Source organism: Coregonus lavaretus (assembly GCF_964263955.1).
Source record: "Coregonus lavaretus genome assembly, chromosome: 15".
Taxonomy (NCBI): Eukaryota; Metazoa; Chordata; class Actinopteri; order Salmoniformes; family Salmonidae; genus Coregonus; species Coregonus lavaretus.
In genome coordinates, this window is record NC_140002.1 from 33,435,779 (window position 1) to 33,454,987 (window position 19,209).

The 19,209-nt window shown below is 45.2% G+C and overlaps 2 protein-coding genes across 2 annotated transcripts in view; one reads left to right on the forward strand and one right to left on the reverse strand.

Annotated features, from left to right (window-relative positions):
• Positions 1 to 1,418: 1,418 nt before the first annotated feature.
• eda2r (ectodysplasin A2 receptor) lies at positions 1,419 to 16,001 on the reverse strand. Its single transcript, XM_084178534.1, has 8 exons — positions 15,872 to 16,001; positions 15,180 to 15,276; positions 12,506 to 12,684; positions 12,224 to 12,312; positions 11,757 to 11,921; positions 11,459 to 11,560; positions 8,631 to 9,220; positions 1,419 to 2,216 (listed from the first exon to the last, which is right to left on the reverse strand). The coding sequence occupies exons 1-8, from the start codon at positions 15,898 to 15,900 to the stop codon at positions 2,205 to 2,207; spliced, it is 1,263 nt and encodes a 420-aa protein (XP_084034660.1). The 5' UTR covers positions 15,901 to 16,001; the 3' UTR covers positions 1,419 to 2,204.
• Positions 16,002 to 17,178: 1,177 nt separating this feature from the next.
• LOC311142469 (androgen receptor-like) overlaps positions 17,179 to 19,209 on the forward strand; it is an 81,421-nt gene continuing 79,390 nt past the window's right edge. The window contains exon 1 of the mRNA XM_084178118.1: positions 17,179 to 17,264. Coding sequence (XP_084034244.1) covers positions 17,263 to 17,264 — 2 coding nt within the window. The 5' untranslated portion in view covers positions 17,179 to 17,262. The remainder of the gene's footprint in view (positions 17,265 to 19,209) is intronic.

Below are 19,209 nucleotides of genomic sequence, written 5' to 3' on the forward strand. Positions count from 1 at the left end.
GGGAAAAAATTGGCAGAATCTGAATGTATTTGCAGTTTTGAGGGTATCATCTAGTTTTGCTGAAACTATTTGCTGTTTTGAAAAGGCAACTACATTTTGAAAATGAATTTACTGTTTGCCTTACACTGTTTAAAAAATATACATTGTTCCAAGGAATGTTTTCAAGCAGCTGAGAAAAACGAATCCTACTCATGCCACCTGGTGCATAATATTGTGAACTACCTCACATTTGAATTTATCAAGGATAATGCCTTTAATGGCATTATCCTTGAAATTTGCAGTTGTCTAAAAAACACTATTTTGCTTCCAATTTATTTATTTTTTTACCGTTAAGTGTCTGTACATTACTCTATTTATACGTGGGATATTGGTTTTCAACAGGAAAAGGTTTCAACTCCAAAAATAGCTGGAGTGTTTTTAATCTAACACCTAGCAACCTCATCAAGGTGTTCGAACCTCTTGGCGTAACGGTTAAGGTGTTAGCTTGACAGTCATCCTGGTCGGTTTAACCCCCCCTCCCCCCACCACCCCCGATTGCACCCGTGAGGCCATTGGAGAGGCATGTATACGTGAAGGACTTGGTATAGAAAAGCGTGGGGAACGTTCTCCCAAAAGAAAAGTAGTGACCTTAATGCAACCTCATCAAGGGGTTCGGACCTCTTGGTGTAATGGTTAAGGTGTTGTCTTGACAGTCAGGGTTACCCCCCAAAATTTGCTACAATATTATGTGTTAAAGAGCCAGAATCATATGAATATTTTCAATGGAGCACCAACTACAAATGTCATATCACAAATTAAGACAGACTTCTTTTTTAACATATAGCATGTTTCTCAATCTCAAATTAGATGGTCTTACTTGGAAGTCAGCTTTGTAACAGTTTACAATTTGTACTGCAACAAACAACACAATATACTCTATATAAGCCATTGATGAGGGAAATGCATAGTATGCATAGTAACTACGTCATAAATGTAATTTCAATTTAAAATAAATAAATATCCTGTCTCCTTCAGATGTACAATTATTGTACTTTCTCTTATTTTTGACTGTTGAATGTGATGTCTTCCAATCAATTTCTTGTGATTTGTATACTGTACTTGTTTGGAACGTACATGAACAATGCTGAGAAAAACCAATGTTTCATTTCATAACAAAAATATTTTTTATTGTTTCACAATGTAGATACCTTGCTAAAATTAAGTTTAGTAGAAATGTCAGTAGTGCGGCATTAGTTCTGCAAATCTTAATTTTACATCTGCTTTTCAATTTTGCCTTGCAGAAATACAGTAACTGGCCATGTTTTTTGTTGAAATGTGTCTATGACCATATTCTTTATTATGTGTAGTAAATGTGATTACATACTGAAATCATCTGCACCTGACAAATTACATCATAACAAAATAACCATGAATCTGAATGTAATTTGTGTTTCATTTATAAAAGTCCAACACATGTATAAAATGTAATACTAATATAACTTGATTCATTCAGTAGAACAATTTACATTTACATTTTAGTCATTTAGCAGACGCTCTTATCCAGAGCGACTTACAGTTAGTGAGTGCATACATTTTCCATACAATTAACACTGTTTGTACAGTACTTATGCATTTAAAATGATTTATCTTCTGACAAACTTTTAAAATATGAATGCATCATTTTCATGCATAGCATTTGCTGCATGACAAAATAACTGAAACGTACAGTGGCTTATATCACATTACCATTCAGGTAAAAAATGTAATGTCATCCATTCAGAATAAAAAACTAATATTTACACATCCCCACCTGAGAGTTTGAGCAGTTTCGTTGTTCCAGGTAGGTTCTATTTCAGTAGTACGCATATTGATCATAACCTGTAGATGTCAGCCCTCTGGGCTCTGTTGGCAGAAGTGTTGTTATCATTAACAGTAAAATGTGCATCCTGTGACCTGGCGCTGAGTCTGGCTCTGCATGGCATATTCACACAGCAGGAGCAGGGTGTCGAGCCGCTGCAGGAGGTAGAACGTGTGGAGCAGGTCAGGTACTTTTAGCAGAGTACAGGAGGAAAGGTACCGAAAGACGTGATCAAACCCGCACAGGCCTTTCAGCAACTCGTGATGTATGCCCATCTTCAGCGCCACCTGCTGGTAGTTCTGTACTCCTGGGAACGTTGGGTCCAGCTTCAGAGCCAGATAATCCACCAAGGCCTGTGGCAGCCTGCCTAGACGGACACCTGGACAGAAGATACACAGGCCAATGGGGAAATTATGGCATTAAAAAAGCTGAGCTATGACACAGCACAGATCCCACTGCCCACTTACCACTGGTTAGCCTCCCACCAGAGGTTAACTATTCTGTTATGCTGTTTCTATATTCAACATTTGAGAATGTGTCGTGGACAGTGACAGTGTGCAAATAACTTCATCCTCTGTGGACCCCCTCAGTGGACCCCCCTCTAAAACGTAAAATGTAAGGTTTTAGAGTTAATTTCGTGCAATTCTACACATTTTGCCATGGGCGTAGTGAAAATGTTGCAGTTTTAAAGCAAGTTTGCTGCAATTCTACACATTTTGCCATGGGGCGGAGAGAAGATTTAGCAATTTTCTAACTAATTTCATGCAATTCTACAAAATTTTCCATAGGGTGGAGAGAAATGTTTGAAGCTTTAATATGATATCTGAGTGAGACTGACTAACAAAATCAATGGGTGCCCCCCCCGGCCGGTAATTCGACCATGATTACTAAGTTTAGATAGCAGGTCGCTAGACTAGTTTACCAATCTAAGAAATGTTAGTTGACATGGGCTAATTGAGTGACTGACTGTCAGTGACTGACATAACAAGAGAAACACTGCTGATGCACAACCACATTTCGAAATTGCACCTTGTGTATTCTACTATTCTAACTTGCAACAGTAGGTGAGACTCCGACTGAGTTTGTCACGATCGTCTAAGGAAGCGGACCAAGGCGCAGCGTGTGAAACAAACATGACTTTATTTAATTAAAGTATCAAACAAAACACGACTCGTGAAGTCCACGGTTAACAATACCGACACGGAACAAAAACCCACAACACCCAAGGGAAAACATACAGTTTAAATATGGCTCCCAATCAGAGACAACCAGCCGACAGCTGACACTCGTTGCCTCTGATTGGGAGTCACACAGGCAAACATAGACACAGACAACCTAGAACACCCAAACAAAGAAACAGAACGCATCGAATGAACACACCCTGGCTCAACATATAGAGTCCCAGAGCCAGGGTGTGACAGTACCCCCCCCTAAAGGCGCGGACTGAGACCGCGCCTCAACTAAAGCAAAACAGGGGAGGGCTGGGCGGGCATACCTCCTCGGCGGCGGTTCTGCCTCCGGCCTTGACCACCACCCTCCAATGAACCCCCCATAGCGCCCCTGGTCCAGTCTGGCTCCGCTGGCTGGAGCTGACCTGGACGTAGCAGGAGCGGCTAGCTTCAGCTCCGTTGGGGAGCAATAAAGCGGTACCTGATCTGGCACCGATGACCCAGGCACGGGTTGTGCCGGACTGACGACTCGCACCCCTGGCTTGGTGCGAGTGGCAGGAACGAGCCGGGCCGGGCTGGCGACGCGCACCGTAGACTTGGTGCGAGTGGCAGGAACAGGCCGGACCGGGCTGGCGACGCGCACCGTAGACTTGGTGCGTGGAGCAGGGACAGGCCGGGCCGGGCTGGCGACGCACCCCGTAGGCTTGGTGCGTGGAGCAGGGACAGGCCGGGCTGGGCTGACGACGTACACCGTAGGCTTGGTGCGTGGAGCAGGGACAGGCCGGACAGGGCTGGCGACGCACACCGTAGGCTTGGTGCGTGGAGCAGGAACAGGCCGGGCAGGGCTGGCGACGCACACCGTAGGCTTGGTGCGTGGAGCAGGAACGGGCCGGGCTGGGCTGGCGACGCACACCGTAGGTTTGGTGCGTGGGGCAGGGACAGGCCGGACAGGGCTGGCGACGCACACCGTAGGCTTGGTGCGTGGAGCAGGGACAGGCCGGGCTGGGCTGACGACGCACACCGTAGGCTTGGTGCGTGGAGCAGGGACAGGCCGGACAGGGCTGGCGACGCACACCGTAGGCTTGGTGCGTGGAGCAGGAACAGGCCGGGCAGGGCTGGCGACGCACACCGTAGGCTTGGTGCGTGGAGCAGGAACGGGCCGGGCTGGGCTGGCGACGCACACCGTAGGTTTGGTGCGTGGGGCAGGGACAGGCCGGACAGGGCTGGCGACGCACACCGTAGGCTTGGTGCGTGGAGCAGGAACAAGCCGGGCTGGGCTGGCGACGCACACCGTAGGTTTGGTGCGTGGAGCAGGGACAGGCCGGGCTGGGCTGTCGACGCACACCGTAGGCTTGGTGCGTGGAGCAGGAACAGGCCGGGCAGGGCTGGCGACGCACACCGTAGGTTTGGTGCGTGGAGCAGGGACAGGCCGGGCTGGGCTGTCGACGCACACCGTAGGCTTGGTGCGTGGAGCAGGGACAGGCCGGACCGTACTGGGAACACACACCACTGGCTTTAAACGGGGATCAGGAACGGGCCGGACCGGACTGGCAATACACCTCAGTACCTCTCGCCGTGCCTCTACGACTTCCTTCCCTCCTCTCGCCAATGGCTCCCGTAACCCGGTGGCCTTCTCTCCTCGTCTCCTATTTCGCCCTGTGGCAGCCTCCTGCTGCCCAGTCGCCCACGCCGTGTGCCCCCCCCTAAAAAATTATTGGGGGTGCCTCTCGTCCGTCCGACGATGGCACTGCTGACGCCGCTGCTCCTCTCCTACCTGGGTCTCCCCCTTCATAGCCCTCCGGTACCGGACGGCCTCCTCCTCGGTAATCTGCCCCCAGCCGAGGAGGACATCCACCAGCGTCACCTCCTGCGTGTGTTCCTGGACACGCTGCTTGGTCGTTGTATGGTGGGTTTTTCTGTCAGCGCGTGCTGTAGGTGGGTGCAGTGGTGGAATCAAACGCAGGACACAGACGGATAGTCCAACAGACTTTAGTGATCGCCAAACCCGGCAATAGGTCAACTCTTGCCCGAAGGCGAAATACGCACGAAGGCGAACAAAACAAAAGCGCACAAACAGGTGCGTAAATACTCCAACAGTGGAGGGAAGCTCAACCGAGCGAAATACAGGAATCACGCCCTATACACGAATGACAAAAATCAATAACACACCCAAGGGAAAACATACAGTTTAAATATGGCTCCCAATCAGAGACAACCAGCCGACAGCTGGCCTCTGATTGGGAGTCACACAGGCAAACATAGACACAGACAACTCTGATTGGGAGTCACACAGGCAAACATAGACACAGACAACCTAGAACACCCAAACAAAGAAACAGAACGCATCGAATGAACACACCCTGGCTCAACATATAGAGTCCCAGAGCCAGGGTGTGACAGAGTTCACAAAAAAATCATACAAATGTATCCGAGGGCCTTCAAAAGGGGTCAGTTGCCTATCCCTGATGTAAAGGGAAAAATATTATCCTCTTTTTGAACATTTTGCCAATGGTGCCAAGTATGCACCTAAGTCTATTGGCACAATGATTGTCTATTTCTCCATGTGGCCTGTAGAACAGTAAGATATTGTATTTTGGACTATACCTCTTGGCCAAGATAAAGAAACTTTTTAAAACCAGCAAGACGTAATGAAAAACGACTTTTAAAACTACTCCTGTTAGAAACTGCTACATTAACTTTAAAATACAGAACCATCCAGAACAAAATTGTGATTCTGTGAATATGTATCTCAACTGAATCCCTAGCCACAACAACAACAACAACAACAACAACAACAACAACAACAACAACCAACAACAATAGAACTTCACCTAATACAAATATGTGTATTGTGGTCTTTTGACAATAACCAATGTTTTATTTTGTTTCTGTTGGATGTGCTCCAGCATTAAAATATAAATATTATGAATACATTTTTGCTTTGTTCATGTCACGCCCTGACTCAGGGGACTCTTATATGTTGAGTCAGGGTGTGTATATTCCTTGTTGTGCTTTTTCTATGTGTGGGATCTAGTATGTATAGTTCTATGTTGGCCGGTGTGGTTCCCATTCAGAGGCAGCTGTCGCTCGTTGTCTCTGATTGGGGACAATACTTAAGCAGCCTATTGGCACTGTCTAGTTGTGGGATCTTGTTCCGGTTAAGGTTTGCTGTGTGTCTACCTTAGGACTTCATGTTTCGTTTCGTTTCGGTTGTTGTTTTGTCGTTGTGTTTATAAGTTAATAAACATGTACGTATATCACGCTGCGCCTTGGTCTGACCCGTCATTCAACGAACGTGACAGAAGATCCCACCAAACGAGGACCAAGCAGCGTGCCCAGGCGGAGCGAATAGCCATGTCACAGGTGGGCAATTTGTGGTCATGGGAAGAGATATTTGCGGGGAGAGGACCATGGGCTAAGGTAGATGCCCAGGCAGGAGAGGTGCAACGGCAACACGGAGGAGGCCGGTCGAGGAGGAAGCCCGAGAAGCAGCCCCACGAACATTTTGGGGGGGGGGGGCACACGGGGTGGTTGGCGGAGCCTAGTGTCAGAGCAGAGCCAACTCCCCGTACTCACGCGAGGAAGCGTATGACTGGGCAGGCTCCGTGTTATGCGGAGCAAGTACTGTGTCGCCAGTGCGCCGGCACAGTCCTGTACGTCCTGTGCTTGCACCACGCACGTGCCGTGCGAAGATGGGCATCCAGCCAGGACGGGGTGTGCCGGCTCAACGCTCCTGGTCTCCAGTACGCCTCCTCGGTCCCGCTTATCCTGCGCCAGTTCTACGAACTGTATCGCCAGTTCGCGTGCACTTCCCAGTGCGTCCTGTGCTGATGCCTCACACATACTGTGCGGAAGTAGGCATTCAGCCAGGACGGGTAGTGCCAGCTCTCCGCTCCAGACCTCCAGTCCGCCTCCACAGTCCGGCCCGGCCTGTTCCTGCTCCTCGGACCAAGTCAGTGGTGCGCGTCCACAGTCCGGCCTGTTCCTGCTCCTCGCACCAAGCGTGTGGTGCGCGTCGCCAGCCCGGCCTGTTCCTGCTCCTCGCACCAAGCCTGTGGTGCGCGTCCACAGTCCGGCCTGTTCCTGCTCCTCGGACCAAGTCAGTGGTGCGCGTCCACAGTCCGGCCTGTTCCTGCTCCTCGCACCAAGCCTGTGGTGCGCGTCGCCAGCCCGGCCTGTTCCTGCTCCTCGCACCAAGCCTGTGGTGCGCGTCGCCAGCCCGGCCCGGCCTGTTCCTGTTCCTCGCACCAAGAAAGTGGTGCGCGTCGCCAGTCCGGCCCGGCCTGTTCCTGCTCCTCGCACCAAGCTAGTGGTGCGCGTCGCCAGTCCGGCCCGGCCTGTTCCTGCTCCTCACACCAAGCTAGTGGTGCGTGTGTCCAGTCCGGCACGGCCCGTGCCCGTTCCACCGATGACTGGTCCGGTACCGGTCAGCGGCTCCACTCCGGAGCCAGAGCAGTCCGCTCCACCGGGGTCCAGTCCAGCTCCGGCCAGCGGTTCCACTCCGGAGCCAGAGCAGTCCACTCCACCGGTGCCTGATCCAGCTCCGGTCAGCGGCTCCACTCTGGAGCCAGAGCAGTCCGCTCCACCGGTGCCCAGTAAAGCTCCGGTCAGCGGCTCCAGTCCAGACCATGACATCAGCCCCTCTCCAGGTTCGGGGTCTCCCACACCAGAGTCCAGACAGGGCCTGGCGTATCGTGGGAGGAAGGAGAGGGGAAGCAGCGCGCCGAGGTCCAGACCAGACCAGGGGCGCAACAGGGAGGCGGAGAGTGAGAGGTCGTCACGCCCCGAGCCGGATCCGCCTCCGAGGCGGAATTCTCACCCGGCCCCTACCCTGTTATGTTTACGTTGTGCGGTCGGAATCCGCACCTTTGGGGGGGGGGGGGTTACTGTCACGCCCTGACTCAGGGGACTCTTATATGTTGAGTCAGGGTGTGTATATTCCTTGTTGTGCTTTTTATATGTGTGGGATCTAGTATGTATAGTTCTATGTTGGCCGGTGTGGTTCCCAATCAGAGGCAGCTGTCGCTCGTTGTCTCTGATTGGGGACCATACTTAGGCAGCCTATTGGCACTGTCTAGTTATGGGATCTTGTTCCGGTTAAGGTTTGTTGTGTGTCTACCTTAGGACTTCACGTTTCGTTTCGGTTGTTGTTTTGTCGTTGTGTTTATAAGTTAATAAACATGTACGTATATCACGCTGCGCCTTGATCTGACCCGTCATTCAACGAACGTGATAGTTCAGGGAAACATCCTCTACTAAATGAGTGAAGCTGTAAACTTAATTTGGCATATCTAGCTAATTATGTGTGAAATGACAAGTGGGAAACATGGACAAATGTCTCTAGAGGCATCCAGTACCTTGCCTATAATGGGAGGATATCACAACTCATATTTTATGAGATCAGTGTGTGTATTGTGTGTGTGTGTGTTGTCTTTACATTGCACCCCATGGCCACACCTTAAAGAGTAAAATTTAAGGTGACATTTGCTTTTAACATTTGCTGTATGAGCATAAAATACAGCTAAGTCTAGCGACTGGTCACTCCAACGCTCTACTGCTGAGTAAAAGCTTGTCTGTGTGAGAGGAACAGGTGGCACAGCCCTGTCTTTCCTAAGGGTAATTACCGCATTACTGCTGTTGCAGGGTTGTTGATGGCTGCTCCAACAGCTGTCAGTTTGCTCCTCTGGGCAGGCAAATGGACTCCTCAGTTGTCTTCCTCCTGACCCGTCTCCGGGGGGGCCATCTCTAATCCCGGATATCGCCGTAATCCCCAGGCTCACAGAGCTACATTCTGGGTCTGTGGCAATGTGGAGGGCCAGTGTTGAGGCTGCAGTGCTGTGGAAGTCTAGCTCAGTGCACTCCACTGGTAAATGCTTCAGCTCAGAGGCACAGTAACCCTCACTGCTCTGCAGGAACCGGAAAAAGGACCCTGCCTCAGACTCCCCACTGTCTACTGGACCCACAGGGGTCTCCACTGTGAGTGAGACATCACTACTGATTGAGGGCGGCTCAGAGGATATCTGAGAGACAAACCCAGAGGAGCAGTTATTGCAGGTGGAGTTACGCACCAGCGGCTGGGTCTCCAGCAGGCTGATGTGGTCCTGAGTTTTAAGGTTAGGGCTTAGTAGAATGGACCCCAGAGGGACAATCATGTCCACTTTGGACTGCAGTCTGGCCAACGTGTCTGCAGTGGTGGTAGAGTTACCACATACACCTGTAAGAAGACAGGTCATCAGATGGTTACATTAGTACCCTAACAAACCCCTAATCAACCATGCATTCGCCAATGTACTATAATATGAGTCAATTAGGGAATGTTTAACCCGTTACACTAGTGGGAATTGACCTATATGTAAAATGTAATATGCCATTCATCAGAGGCTTTTATCCAAAGCAACTTACAGTCATGCGTGCATACATTTTACATATGGGTGGTCCCAGGAATCAAACCCACTACCCTGCCGTTACAAGCACCATGCTCTACCAACTGAGCTACAAAGGACCCATAGAGCCAAATTGAAATGATTCTAACAGAATAATTATGAAAGCATATGCATGCCCATGGTAGCAAATGAAAGGGAATACTTTGGAGATTATGGGGAAATTATCAGACCAAAGGTGAGGACACAACAGTTCACCTGACACAAGGCTGAATCCAAACATTACACTGTTGATTTTATGTGCATTTAACATTTACTGCACTTTTCACAGCATTTATCAATAACAAAATCTGAAAATACTCTGGATACAGTCATTAATATAATAACAATATTCATTGACATTTTGGAGTAGATGCAAGATAAGAAAAAACTATTACAAGGGTTTGAGTGAGAGGTCTAACTGGTGTCTCCAAGTGGCCGCACACCTCTCCAAACTGTGCACAGTTCCTAAGTAATTTCAATGCACTTATATGACTGAAGGAAAGAGCCTTCAACACTAAGGTGTTTCTTTTTTTTTTTTTTTTTAGCTCTCCTAGCTTTGCCATTGAGGAACTGAAGCAAGCACACTTATAGTGTTTTGTTAGGAACACAGCCCTGCGTCACCACCATCACAATTACGGTTGTTGTTTACGCAATCCAAAAACGTTCTATTATAAATCGCAATCTATGTCAAGTGGGCATCGTTTGAAATCTTATTATATTGCCAACATGGCTAGCTAAGTTATAAAATATGATTTTACAGTGTTAGGCTTTCAAAAGGCACTTCAGACAAACAGATTGTAATTTTGGTGCGCATAGAATGGAGTCATGAGAGCATTCAAGTGCATGTTCCGAGGCTAACTTTCTTCACAATAACACAAGCATAGGCTCATTCTGTTCAGGACAACCCAGGGTATAACGCATGTCATCCATACCAATCTTAAACACTGATACTGTAAAGGACATTAGTTTTTAAATATGGAAATGTGAAGTGCACATTTGGACTCACGGTTGTGTGGTTTGCTTGTATGACATCAAAGCGGTATTTACTATAATCCTCAACGTCCGTCCCATCTTTCAAAACACACCGACTCTCGATTTACAGCATTTCCCTCATTCAGACAACAAATGTGCAAAAGTAGCCCAATTAGCGAGAGGGATGGGAGAATCTTCTTGTCGCACGCAGTGCTCAAGTTTATAACGGCTGTCAGTCAGAACCCACACAGCGCTGTGAAGCGTAGTACCTGAGCTCTGACGTCATGCATAGCATGTTATTGTACAGTCACTGCATTCCAATTTAGGCGCTTATCAATTACAAAATCTGCCATTTTCAACCCATATACGGGATGACAGGGGCTGTGAGTGGAAAGGGTTACGGCCCTTATTCAACATGTGTTATGTCTGTTCTAGTGAAATATACACTGAGTATACAAAACATTAAGAACATCTGCCCTTTCCATGACATACAGTAGACTGACCAGGTGAATGCGATGATCCCTTATTGATGTCACTTGTTAAATCTACTTTAATCAATGTAGATGAAGGGAAGGAGACAAGTTGAAGAAGGATTTATAAGCCTTGAGACAATTGAGACATGGATTGTTTATGTGTGCCATTCAGAGGGTGAATGGGCAAGACAAAATATTTAAGTGCCATTGAACGAGGTATGGTAGTAGGTGCCAGGTGCACCAGTTTGTGTCAAGAACTGCAACGCTGCTAGGTTTTTCACGCTCAACAGTTTCCCATGTGTATCAAGAATGGTCCACCACCCAAAGGACATCCAGCCAACTTGACACAACTGTGGGAAGCATTGGAGTCAACATGGGCCAGCATTCCTGTGGAACGCTTTCAACACCTTGTAGAGTCCATGCCCCGACGAATTGAGGCTGTTCTGAGGGCAAAAGGGAGGGGGGGGGGGGGGGGGGCAACTCAATATTAGGAAGGTGTTCCTAATGTTTGGTATACTTATTTATAGTGTAAATAATGTGCTGTTTAATACATCATGGTGGGTGCTGTTCTACTCTTATAATTACCTGAGTCCTGGCTTTGCTGCTCCAGATTCAGTGTGACCCCGTTCACTGGGGATGCTGCACACGCCATGTCACTCTGACTTGTGCTTTGAGGAGCCAGGCATCCTTTCAGAGAGAGAATATCATTCATGAGCTAATAGAGGCACAGTTTGAGGAGGATTACCTGTACCCTGCATGTTACTATAAAAGCGATTCCAACAAACACATTGACGGAACCCACATTATTACAGTTTCATCAGCAGTTGTGTGAACATCTCATGCAACAATTAAAGGAGATATTTGTGTGCAGATCATGAGATACCTCTAAATATTTTCTTTAGTAAGGTATGTCTGAAGTATATAAATAAGGTAGCGGAGAGGATGATTATCATGGTAACCAGGGCGACAGAAATGGTGGTGACAACAGCAGCATTTTGGGCTGGGCCTTCTGGGCTCCAGACTTTTCCCACATCAACTCCTCTGCTTCCTGCAAAATAGAAGCATTGAGGTCGGTGCTGCGCAAGGCTGAGTTTGATACATTGGCAAATAAAATGACAGTAACACTATTCTATTAATAAAGAACAGTGTTGTAATTCTTGAATATCTCATAACCCAAACAATGCATTCTCCACGGCAACAATTGTACACAACAAAATGGGTAATTATGTTTCCAGTAAATGGAGGTAATTTTCAAATATTACAGTAGGCTACACAACTGACTCATACAACAACGGTTCTGAAGTGGTTTTTCTTTCTCAGAGTCCTGGGCCAACCTTTTCTGAGACTTACGGCTGCACTGTTGCTCAGTAGTGGAGGAGGGACCACACAGCATGCATTCCAAGTCCTGCAAGCCATCCATCCGTGTCTTACTGTAGAAGCTGCAATCAGATTAAATTAAAGCAGGAAAAAAAAGTCGGAAATAGTTGTACTTCAAGTAAACAAGCTAATAAAACTCCAAGTCCACATGTTCTGAATTAAGAGCTTTTATGACTTAAAAGCACAGCTACGTCTTAAGTAAAGATCTGTAGATGCTATATGTAAGAATGCAATTAGATAATGTACCGTACAAACCCTGGCAAGCACTCCCCACAGACAGCATTGCTCTTAGAGGTGCACAGTGACTTCTGGTGCCTGTTTATGCGTTTACACGACTGGCAGAATCTGCAGTTGTGGTAACCCCGACCCTCTTTATAAGTCTTGACACTACAGGGGATGCAATAAGCCGACCATCCACTTCCATAACCACAGTCCTGGTGGGAAATAAGAATACAAATATACAGTGCACAATATACCTGTTTACAGCTTAGGATTTCACTGGTTCCTTAAAAGTTTTCCTGGGAGGTATTATTAACGCTCTGAGAACGGAAATTATAGGTAATTTTCAGGTTTTTGAATAACTTCCTTAAAACGTTCACTGAATGTTTCAATAAGACTTCTAATAACACTACTAGCTTATTTAGGGTAAACTTTTTTTTAAACTCTAAGCACAGATAGGACACATGCAAATTCATTTCCTTAGGCATGAATCATGCAAACACATTTCTTTTTTATTGTGACAAGGCATCAGTGAGATTCAAACCTACAATATTTTGTTCTCTATCCATGGAATTAGTCCACTGCACCACCAGGATGGAGCTAGCATGCCATGTTTTTTTACACATTCAAAGCTGTTCATTTTAGTCTATTCAAATGGTCCCTCAGTGGTGTGTGCTTAGTCCCCTCCTGTACTCCCTGTTCACCCACGACTGCATGACTGCGCACAACTCCAACACCATCATTAAGTTTGCCGACGACACGACGGGAGTAGGCCTTATCACCTACGACGATGAGACAGCCTATAGGGAGGAGGTCAGCGACCTGGCAGTGTGGTGCCAGGACAAAAACCTCTCCCTCGACGTCAGCAAGAAAAAGGAGCTAATCGTGGACTAGAGGAAACGGAGGGCCGTGCACGTCACCATTCACATCAACAGGGCTGTAGTGGAGCGGGTCGAGAGCTTCAAGTTCCTTGGTGTCCACATCACTAAGGACCTATCATGGTCTAAACACACCAACACAGTCGTGAAGAGGGCACGACAATGCCTCTTCCCCCTCAGGAGGCTGAAAAGATTTGGCATGGGCCCTCAGATCCTCAAAAAGTTATACAGCTGCAACATTGAGAGCATCTTGACTGGCTGCATCACCGCTTGGTATGGCAACTGCTTGGCATCTGACCGCAAGGCGCTACAGAGGGTAGTGCATATGGCCCAGTTCATCACTGGGGCCAAGCTCCCTGTATCCAGTCCCTCTATACCAGGCGGTGTCAGAGGAAGGTCCAAAAAATTGTCAAAGACTCCAGCCGCCGAAGTCGTAGACTGCTGTCTCTGCTACCGCACGGCAAGTGGTACCGGAGCGCCAAGTCTGGGACCAAAAGGCTCCTGTACAGCTTCTACCCTCAAGCCATAAGACTGCTGAACAGTTAATCAAATGGCTACCCCATTTTATTTTATTTTGGACTGACATTCTTGCACTAGCTCTATTCACACTCACTGGACTCTACCCGCATACTCACACACACTTCAATGGCACTCCAACACACACATACACGCACACACACTACATTCGCTCACAAAACACACATGCATTTTGACGCCACACACACACACACTTTCACACTCTTCACATTGGCTGCTGCTACTCTGTTTATTATCTATCCTGATTGCCTAGTCACTTTTACCTCTACCTACATGTACATATTACCTCAATTACCTCAACTACTTCGTACCCCTGCACATTGACTCGGTACCGGCACTCCTTGTATATAGCGTTGTAATTGTTATTTTATTGTGTTACTATTTTATCTATTATTATTTTTGCTAATCTTTTCTTTCTTTTTAACTGCAGTGTTGAGAAAGTGCTCATCAGTAAGCATTTCGCGGTAAAGTCTACACCTGTTGTACTTGGCGCATGTGACAAATAAAATACAATTTGAACGTTACTAAACTTTTTCTTGTGGTTTTTATAATACGTTTTCTTAACGTTCTCTGAACAATTTGAGAACATGACTTTAAATAGAACCATGAGGAAACCTGTATGAAATGTTATGCTAAAGTACTGCAATTCCCACAGAAGAACATTGTTTCTTAACTTTCTCTTAACTATTTGAGAACATTCCAAATGGCAAACCAGTTAGAGAATGTTCCTAGAACATTACCAAAATTGAAAGGAAATGTAACCATGTTTGAACTTTTAGGAAACGTTCTGTTAAAGTAATGAAATACCAGGTAAATCTAGTTTTATTGTCAAATTCCTTAAATGTGCTGAGAATGTTCCAAAGCCAAGCAACTATCCAGCACCATTTCCAGAAAGTTGTGGGAAGGTTGTATACAAAAGAAACATAGGACAACCATGCTCTCACCAAGCTCTAAGAAACATATGGTTCTCAGAACGTTATGTTGTAGATGTGTTAGCAGGCCTGCCAAGTGGACTTGGAACAAAGTTCTCTCTGCCAGTGGGATTATTTTAGAGTGTGATCACCACAGACAAACCAAACTCTTTATGGTTTCATAGTAACCACAAATCCCAGTTCTGCAGTAATTTCTGTTGCTGCTCAGATGAGCTGACAGGCTACTAGACATGGCTGCACTGGAAAGGAGATGAATCAGTGTGTGTAGCCAGCACCAGGCCTATCTATATTTTGACCTTTGTAAAAATCCAGTACTTTCTCTTTCACTACAAAAATATTCCTCTATAATTTTATAATACCCACCTCTGACAGCTCTTGTCCTGGTCCACATTGCAGACAAGGGAGGCAGTCCCCATTCAAGTAGTACTGGGTTTTAGAACAATCCATGACAGCAATGTAACTAAAATAAAAATATGTATAATAGTTTTTGGCTCAGTAGTTAGCCCATTTTAAAATCTTTATCATGAACATTGATTAAAATGGAAACAAAATGCATAAAGACATTGCTGTTTCTTAGAAACTGCATTGAATATTGAATCAAATATATTGCTTGTGTGCATGTTGAACTAATATCCTATCACTTGATGTCACTAAAGTACACAAACAATTTAGACAACAAACACAACAAGGGGATATCTTGTCTATAGTTACAGGCAAAGAATATCTAAATCTTAAATCAGCTAGGCTCCATCATCATCATCTCTATGTGTTGTGTTGAGGGGTAAAAACCTAAATAATAATATTGAGAAAAAATACATGCAGAGGTTTTAGCATAAATTGTCCTCTAACTTACAACACGGCTACTAATATTGACGAAGGATTACTAAACTGTTTTATGAAATACCACAAAGCAAAATCACTAAGGTTGGAAAGCTCAGACATTAGCAACTGGAAAGATAATTCATGACCAGCAGTGCGCAACGCATCACGAGCCAATAATAAGTTCCCACCCTGAGTATCACATCAAATGATTCAAAGTCAAAAATATATATTACCTCGATCCATAAGGTTGGCGAAGATACATAAGCGCACCCTTTTCTATCGTTTTCACGAGTCTATACTTTTGCACGCTATCGATAGGCTATGCAGTGCCACTTCATCCGATCTGGACATGCCCTGACATGCCTCACAGGCTGTGCGTCTGGTGGCCAAAACCAGCATAAGTGCGCACTAATTAGGCAACTTCTGAAGTTGTGCGTGTAATTATCGGATAGGGAATATGGCGCTGTACTTTTGTTATAGGGCCTAGTGGTCCTGGAATATTCGCTAATTACAGAGAATAAACACATGGTAGTAGACTGATTGTCTGTCTGCCTACAGTAGCTTATCTGTCTGTGTAGCCTGCATGTCTGTATGTCTGCCTGTTATGTCTGTCTGTCTGTCTGTCTGTGTAATAGCAACGTAATAAACTGCAATGTAGTAGGTCTATAATAATATGTGTAATAGATATGGACTGTGTAGGCTAGTATCTTAATAGTCTGTCTCTGTGTAATCGTTTATTTTACGCCTGTTACTTTAGGTCACTGTGTATTTAAATAATCAAAGATAATTAAATTAAATTGTTTTTGTGACAACAATTAATACATTTGAATTTTCCTCTCTATTAGAGAATTATGATTTTATTTTATTTAGAAATTGTTGTCACAGTATGAAAACTAAACCTAACATTTTTAAGATGTACTTTTCAGTAGGATAAAAACTGTTGTAACATAATACCCTTTCCTCATACTTTTACACTTTTACAACATAACAAACCAGCATGTAGGCCAATTTGGGACAATGCATTTTATCTTCATCCATAGTAGCCAAACCTCTGTCAATGTTTGATACTTCTCTCAGTAGTGTACTTTCAATTTGTGCCATCTCCATTGTTTACTACCAGATTCTTCCATGCAGTGCCAGGCTGACCTGATTACTGCTTGTAACATATTATCTGTTTCCAAACAAAGCACTGTTCAGTCTACATACTTATCATCACAAAGGACAGGGAGTAATCAAAGGTTAGAGTGTGGGTTGATTCATATTACATCAGCTTTCACACAGTTTTCATAAACCCCTCAAACAAACCTTTGGGGTACAGAGAATACATCAATATCCTCCCATTGGAAGAGGACATCAGAATACTCTATCCTCTAATTTTAACTGTAGACTAAATCCTTTATTTTAAAGCTGCCAGACAATGTTGACGTGACTCAGATCACATACTGCAGCCCAGGTTATGTTTATCAGTTGTGGAGGGTGATGTGGAGAGGAGCAGGTCAGAGTGGAACATTGGTAATGGAGGTGAACTGTATTTGTGTAATGAGTAATCTTTACTTTAGACCTGAAGACTCCAGTCATTTCCATATAGCAGCACCTAGGCAGAGCAGTTGGCTAACACAACATTATGTAAGTAAAGTGGATAAACTTATTTAAATACTGGGTCAGTTACACCACAGCTGCTATGCTATAGGGTATGGGTTCAATAGACATGACAAAATGTTTGTCTGAAAAGCCTACAAATTCCATTATTTGACATGGATGACATAGACATGTCTGATTGTTGAATATGTCTTGCATAATCTTTCGTTTTTAGACATATCTTTTCAAGAAAGTTATGGGAAGCAAAGTTTTGTTTGTCACCAATATGTATGTTTTAGCTGTTGGACAGGTGTTGTTATGTTTTGTGAGAACTAGAGAATTCCATTGGACGAGGAAACAGAGGTCATGCACAGTCTACGTCAGATTTAAATGTAATTGTTACAGTTGGAGCAGCCTTCTCTATTCTAGTAGACTTCAAACAGCAAGATAGTGAATTCACTCATATTCATAATCTCAACTATTTGTAGTGAATGTTGTGATGTTGATATTACACTGTTGTGCTCATTGCAACATCATTTTCCTATCATCAAATTTAGTCCTTTAAGAATGCAAAAGACACATTATGATATATTTTCCTCATATGCTGATTGCAATTTAGTTTGTGAATGTATGCAAACAGTTTGACTATGTTAGTGATGTTACTTTCTACCACTGTATCCTACTATGGAAAGCAGCTCTGCCCACTGTTTCAGAGTGCCTGCAATATCTCCCTTTAACCCAGCCGGGAGACTGGCTCATTCATTGTGCTTCTCTTATTCTGAAGAAGCATTTAGACCAGCTAATAAATGGAGTGGCAGACTTTGTATAGTGTGGAATGTTATTTTGTAGCTAATTAGTTTATTTCAGTTTTCAAATATTGCTGTTATTAATAATAAGCATTTTTCTTCCCAACTTCAATAATGTTTTAAATAATTTGACTCAAGATTTTAGGGGGGGGGGGGGACATTTTCTAAACACACAATAATTGTATTTTGGTGTCAGGAAAGACGTTATTTCTACAACCCAGACAGGAACTGTCACCCAGTGCTCACCAACAAGTTTATGTCTAGTCTACTGTCATTAAGAATGGATTATTTTACTTTTTTTCCCACCAAAGGACAGGCATTATTTTTGAATATTTATTTGTATTTATTTATTTTTAGTCATTTAGCAGACGCTCTTATCCAGAGCGACTTACAGGAGCAATTACGGTTAAGTGCCTTGCTCAAGGGCACATCGACAGATTTTTCACCTAGTCATTTACATTACATTTTAGTCATTTAGCAGACGCTCTTATCCAGAGCAACTTACAGTTAGTGAATACATATATATATTTTTTTTATATACTGGCCCCCCGTGGGAATCGAACCCACAACCCTGCCGTTGCAAACGCCATGCTCTATCAACTGAGCTACATCCCTGCCGGCCATTCCCTCCCCTACCCTGGACGACGCTGGGCCAATTGTGCGCCGCCCATGAGTCTCCCGGTCGCGGCCGGCTGCGACAGAGCCTAGTCGGCTCGGGGATTAGAACCAGCAACCTTTCGGTTACTGGCACTACACTCTTAACCACTAAGCTACCTGCCGCCCAATATATAAGTATGTCGATTTCAAAGGATTATTCAAATATGTAGCCATATTTTGCTAAGTCGAAAAAGAGGCTTCTCTATGTAGTGTCTTAGCCACTTGGGTCTTAGCCACTTGGGAATCTCGAGTGCTGACAGAAAGCAGCCAGTGGTCTTTCACCTAGTGCTGTGTACTTTAAGAACTGGTTTTGTTCCAGTGGGAGCTGGCTCTCCGAAGGCCATGAATGGCTGCCAAACACAGACAGCCGGACACAGAAACGTGTAAGATAAGAACCCTGACTGAAACATTTAACATCTGCAGCCAAAGGGAAAAGGTTATGTTTTTTTTAAAGCACATTTAGTTGTTTGCCCAAGTAACCTCACCGGCTCCCCAGGCGACAGACTAGCACCAGTTTATCCTCAGCTCCT

Bases quoted from the DNA above. Each gene is read 5' to 3' on its own strand.
- eda2r (XM_084178534.1), bottom strand. From the start codon at position 15,900: ATGTATCTTCGCCAACCTTATGGATCGAG. The intron at 15,277-15,871 runs GTAATATATATT...TTTTTATTTTAG, and splicing joins CGCCAACCTTATGGATCGAG to TTACATTGCTGTCATGGATT. The intron at 12,685-15,179 runs GTGGGTATTATA...ATTTCCCACCAG, and splicing joins CAGGACAAGAGCTGTCAGAG to GACTGTGGTTATGGAAGTGG.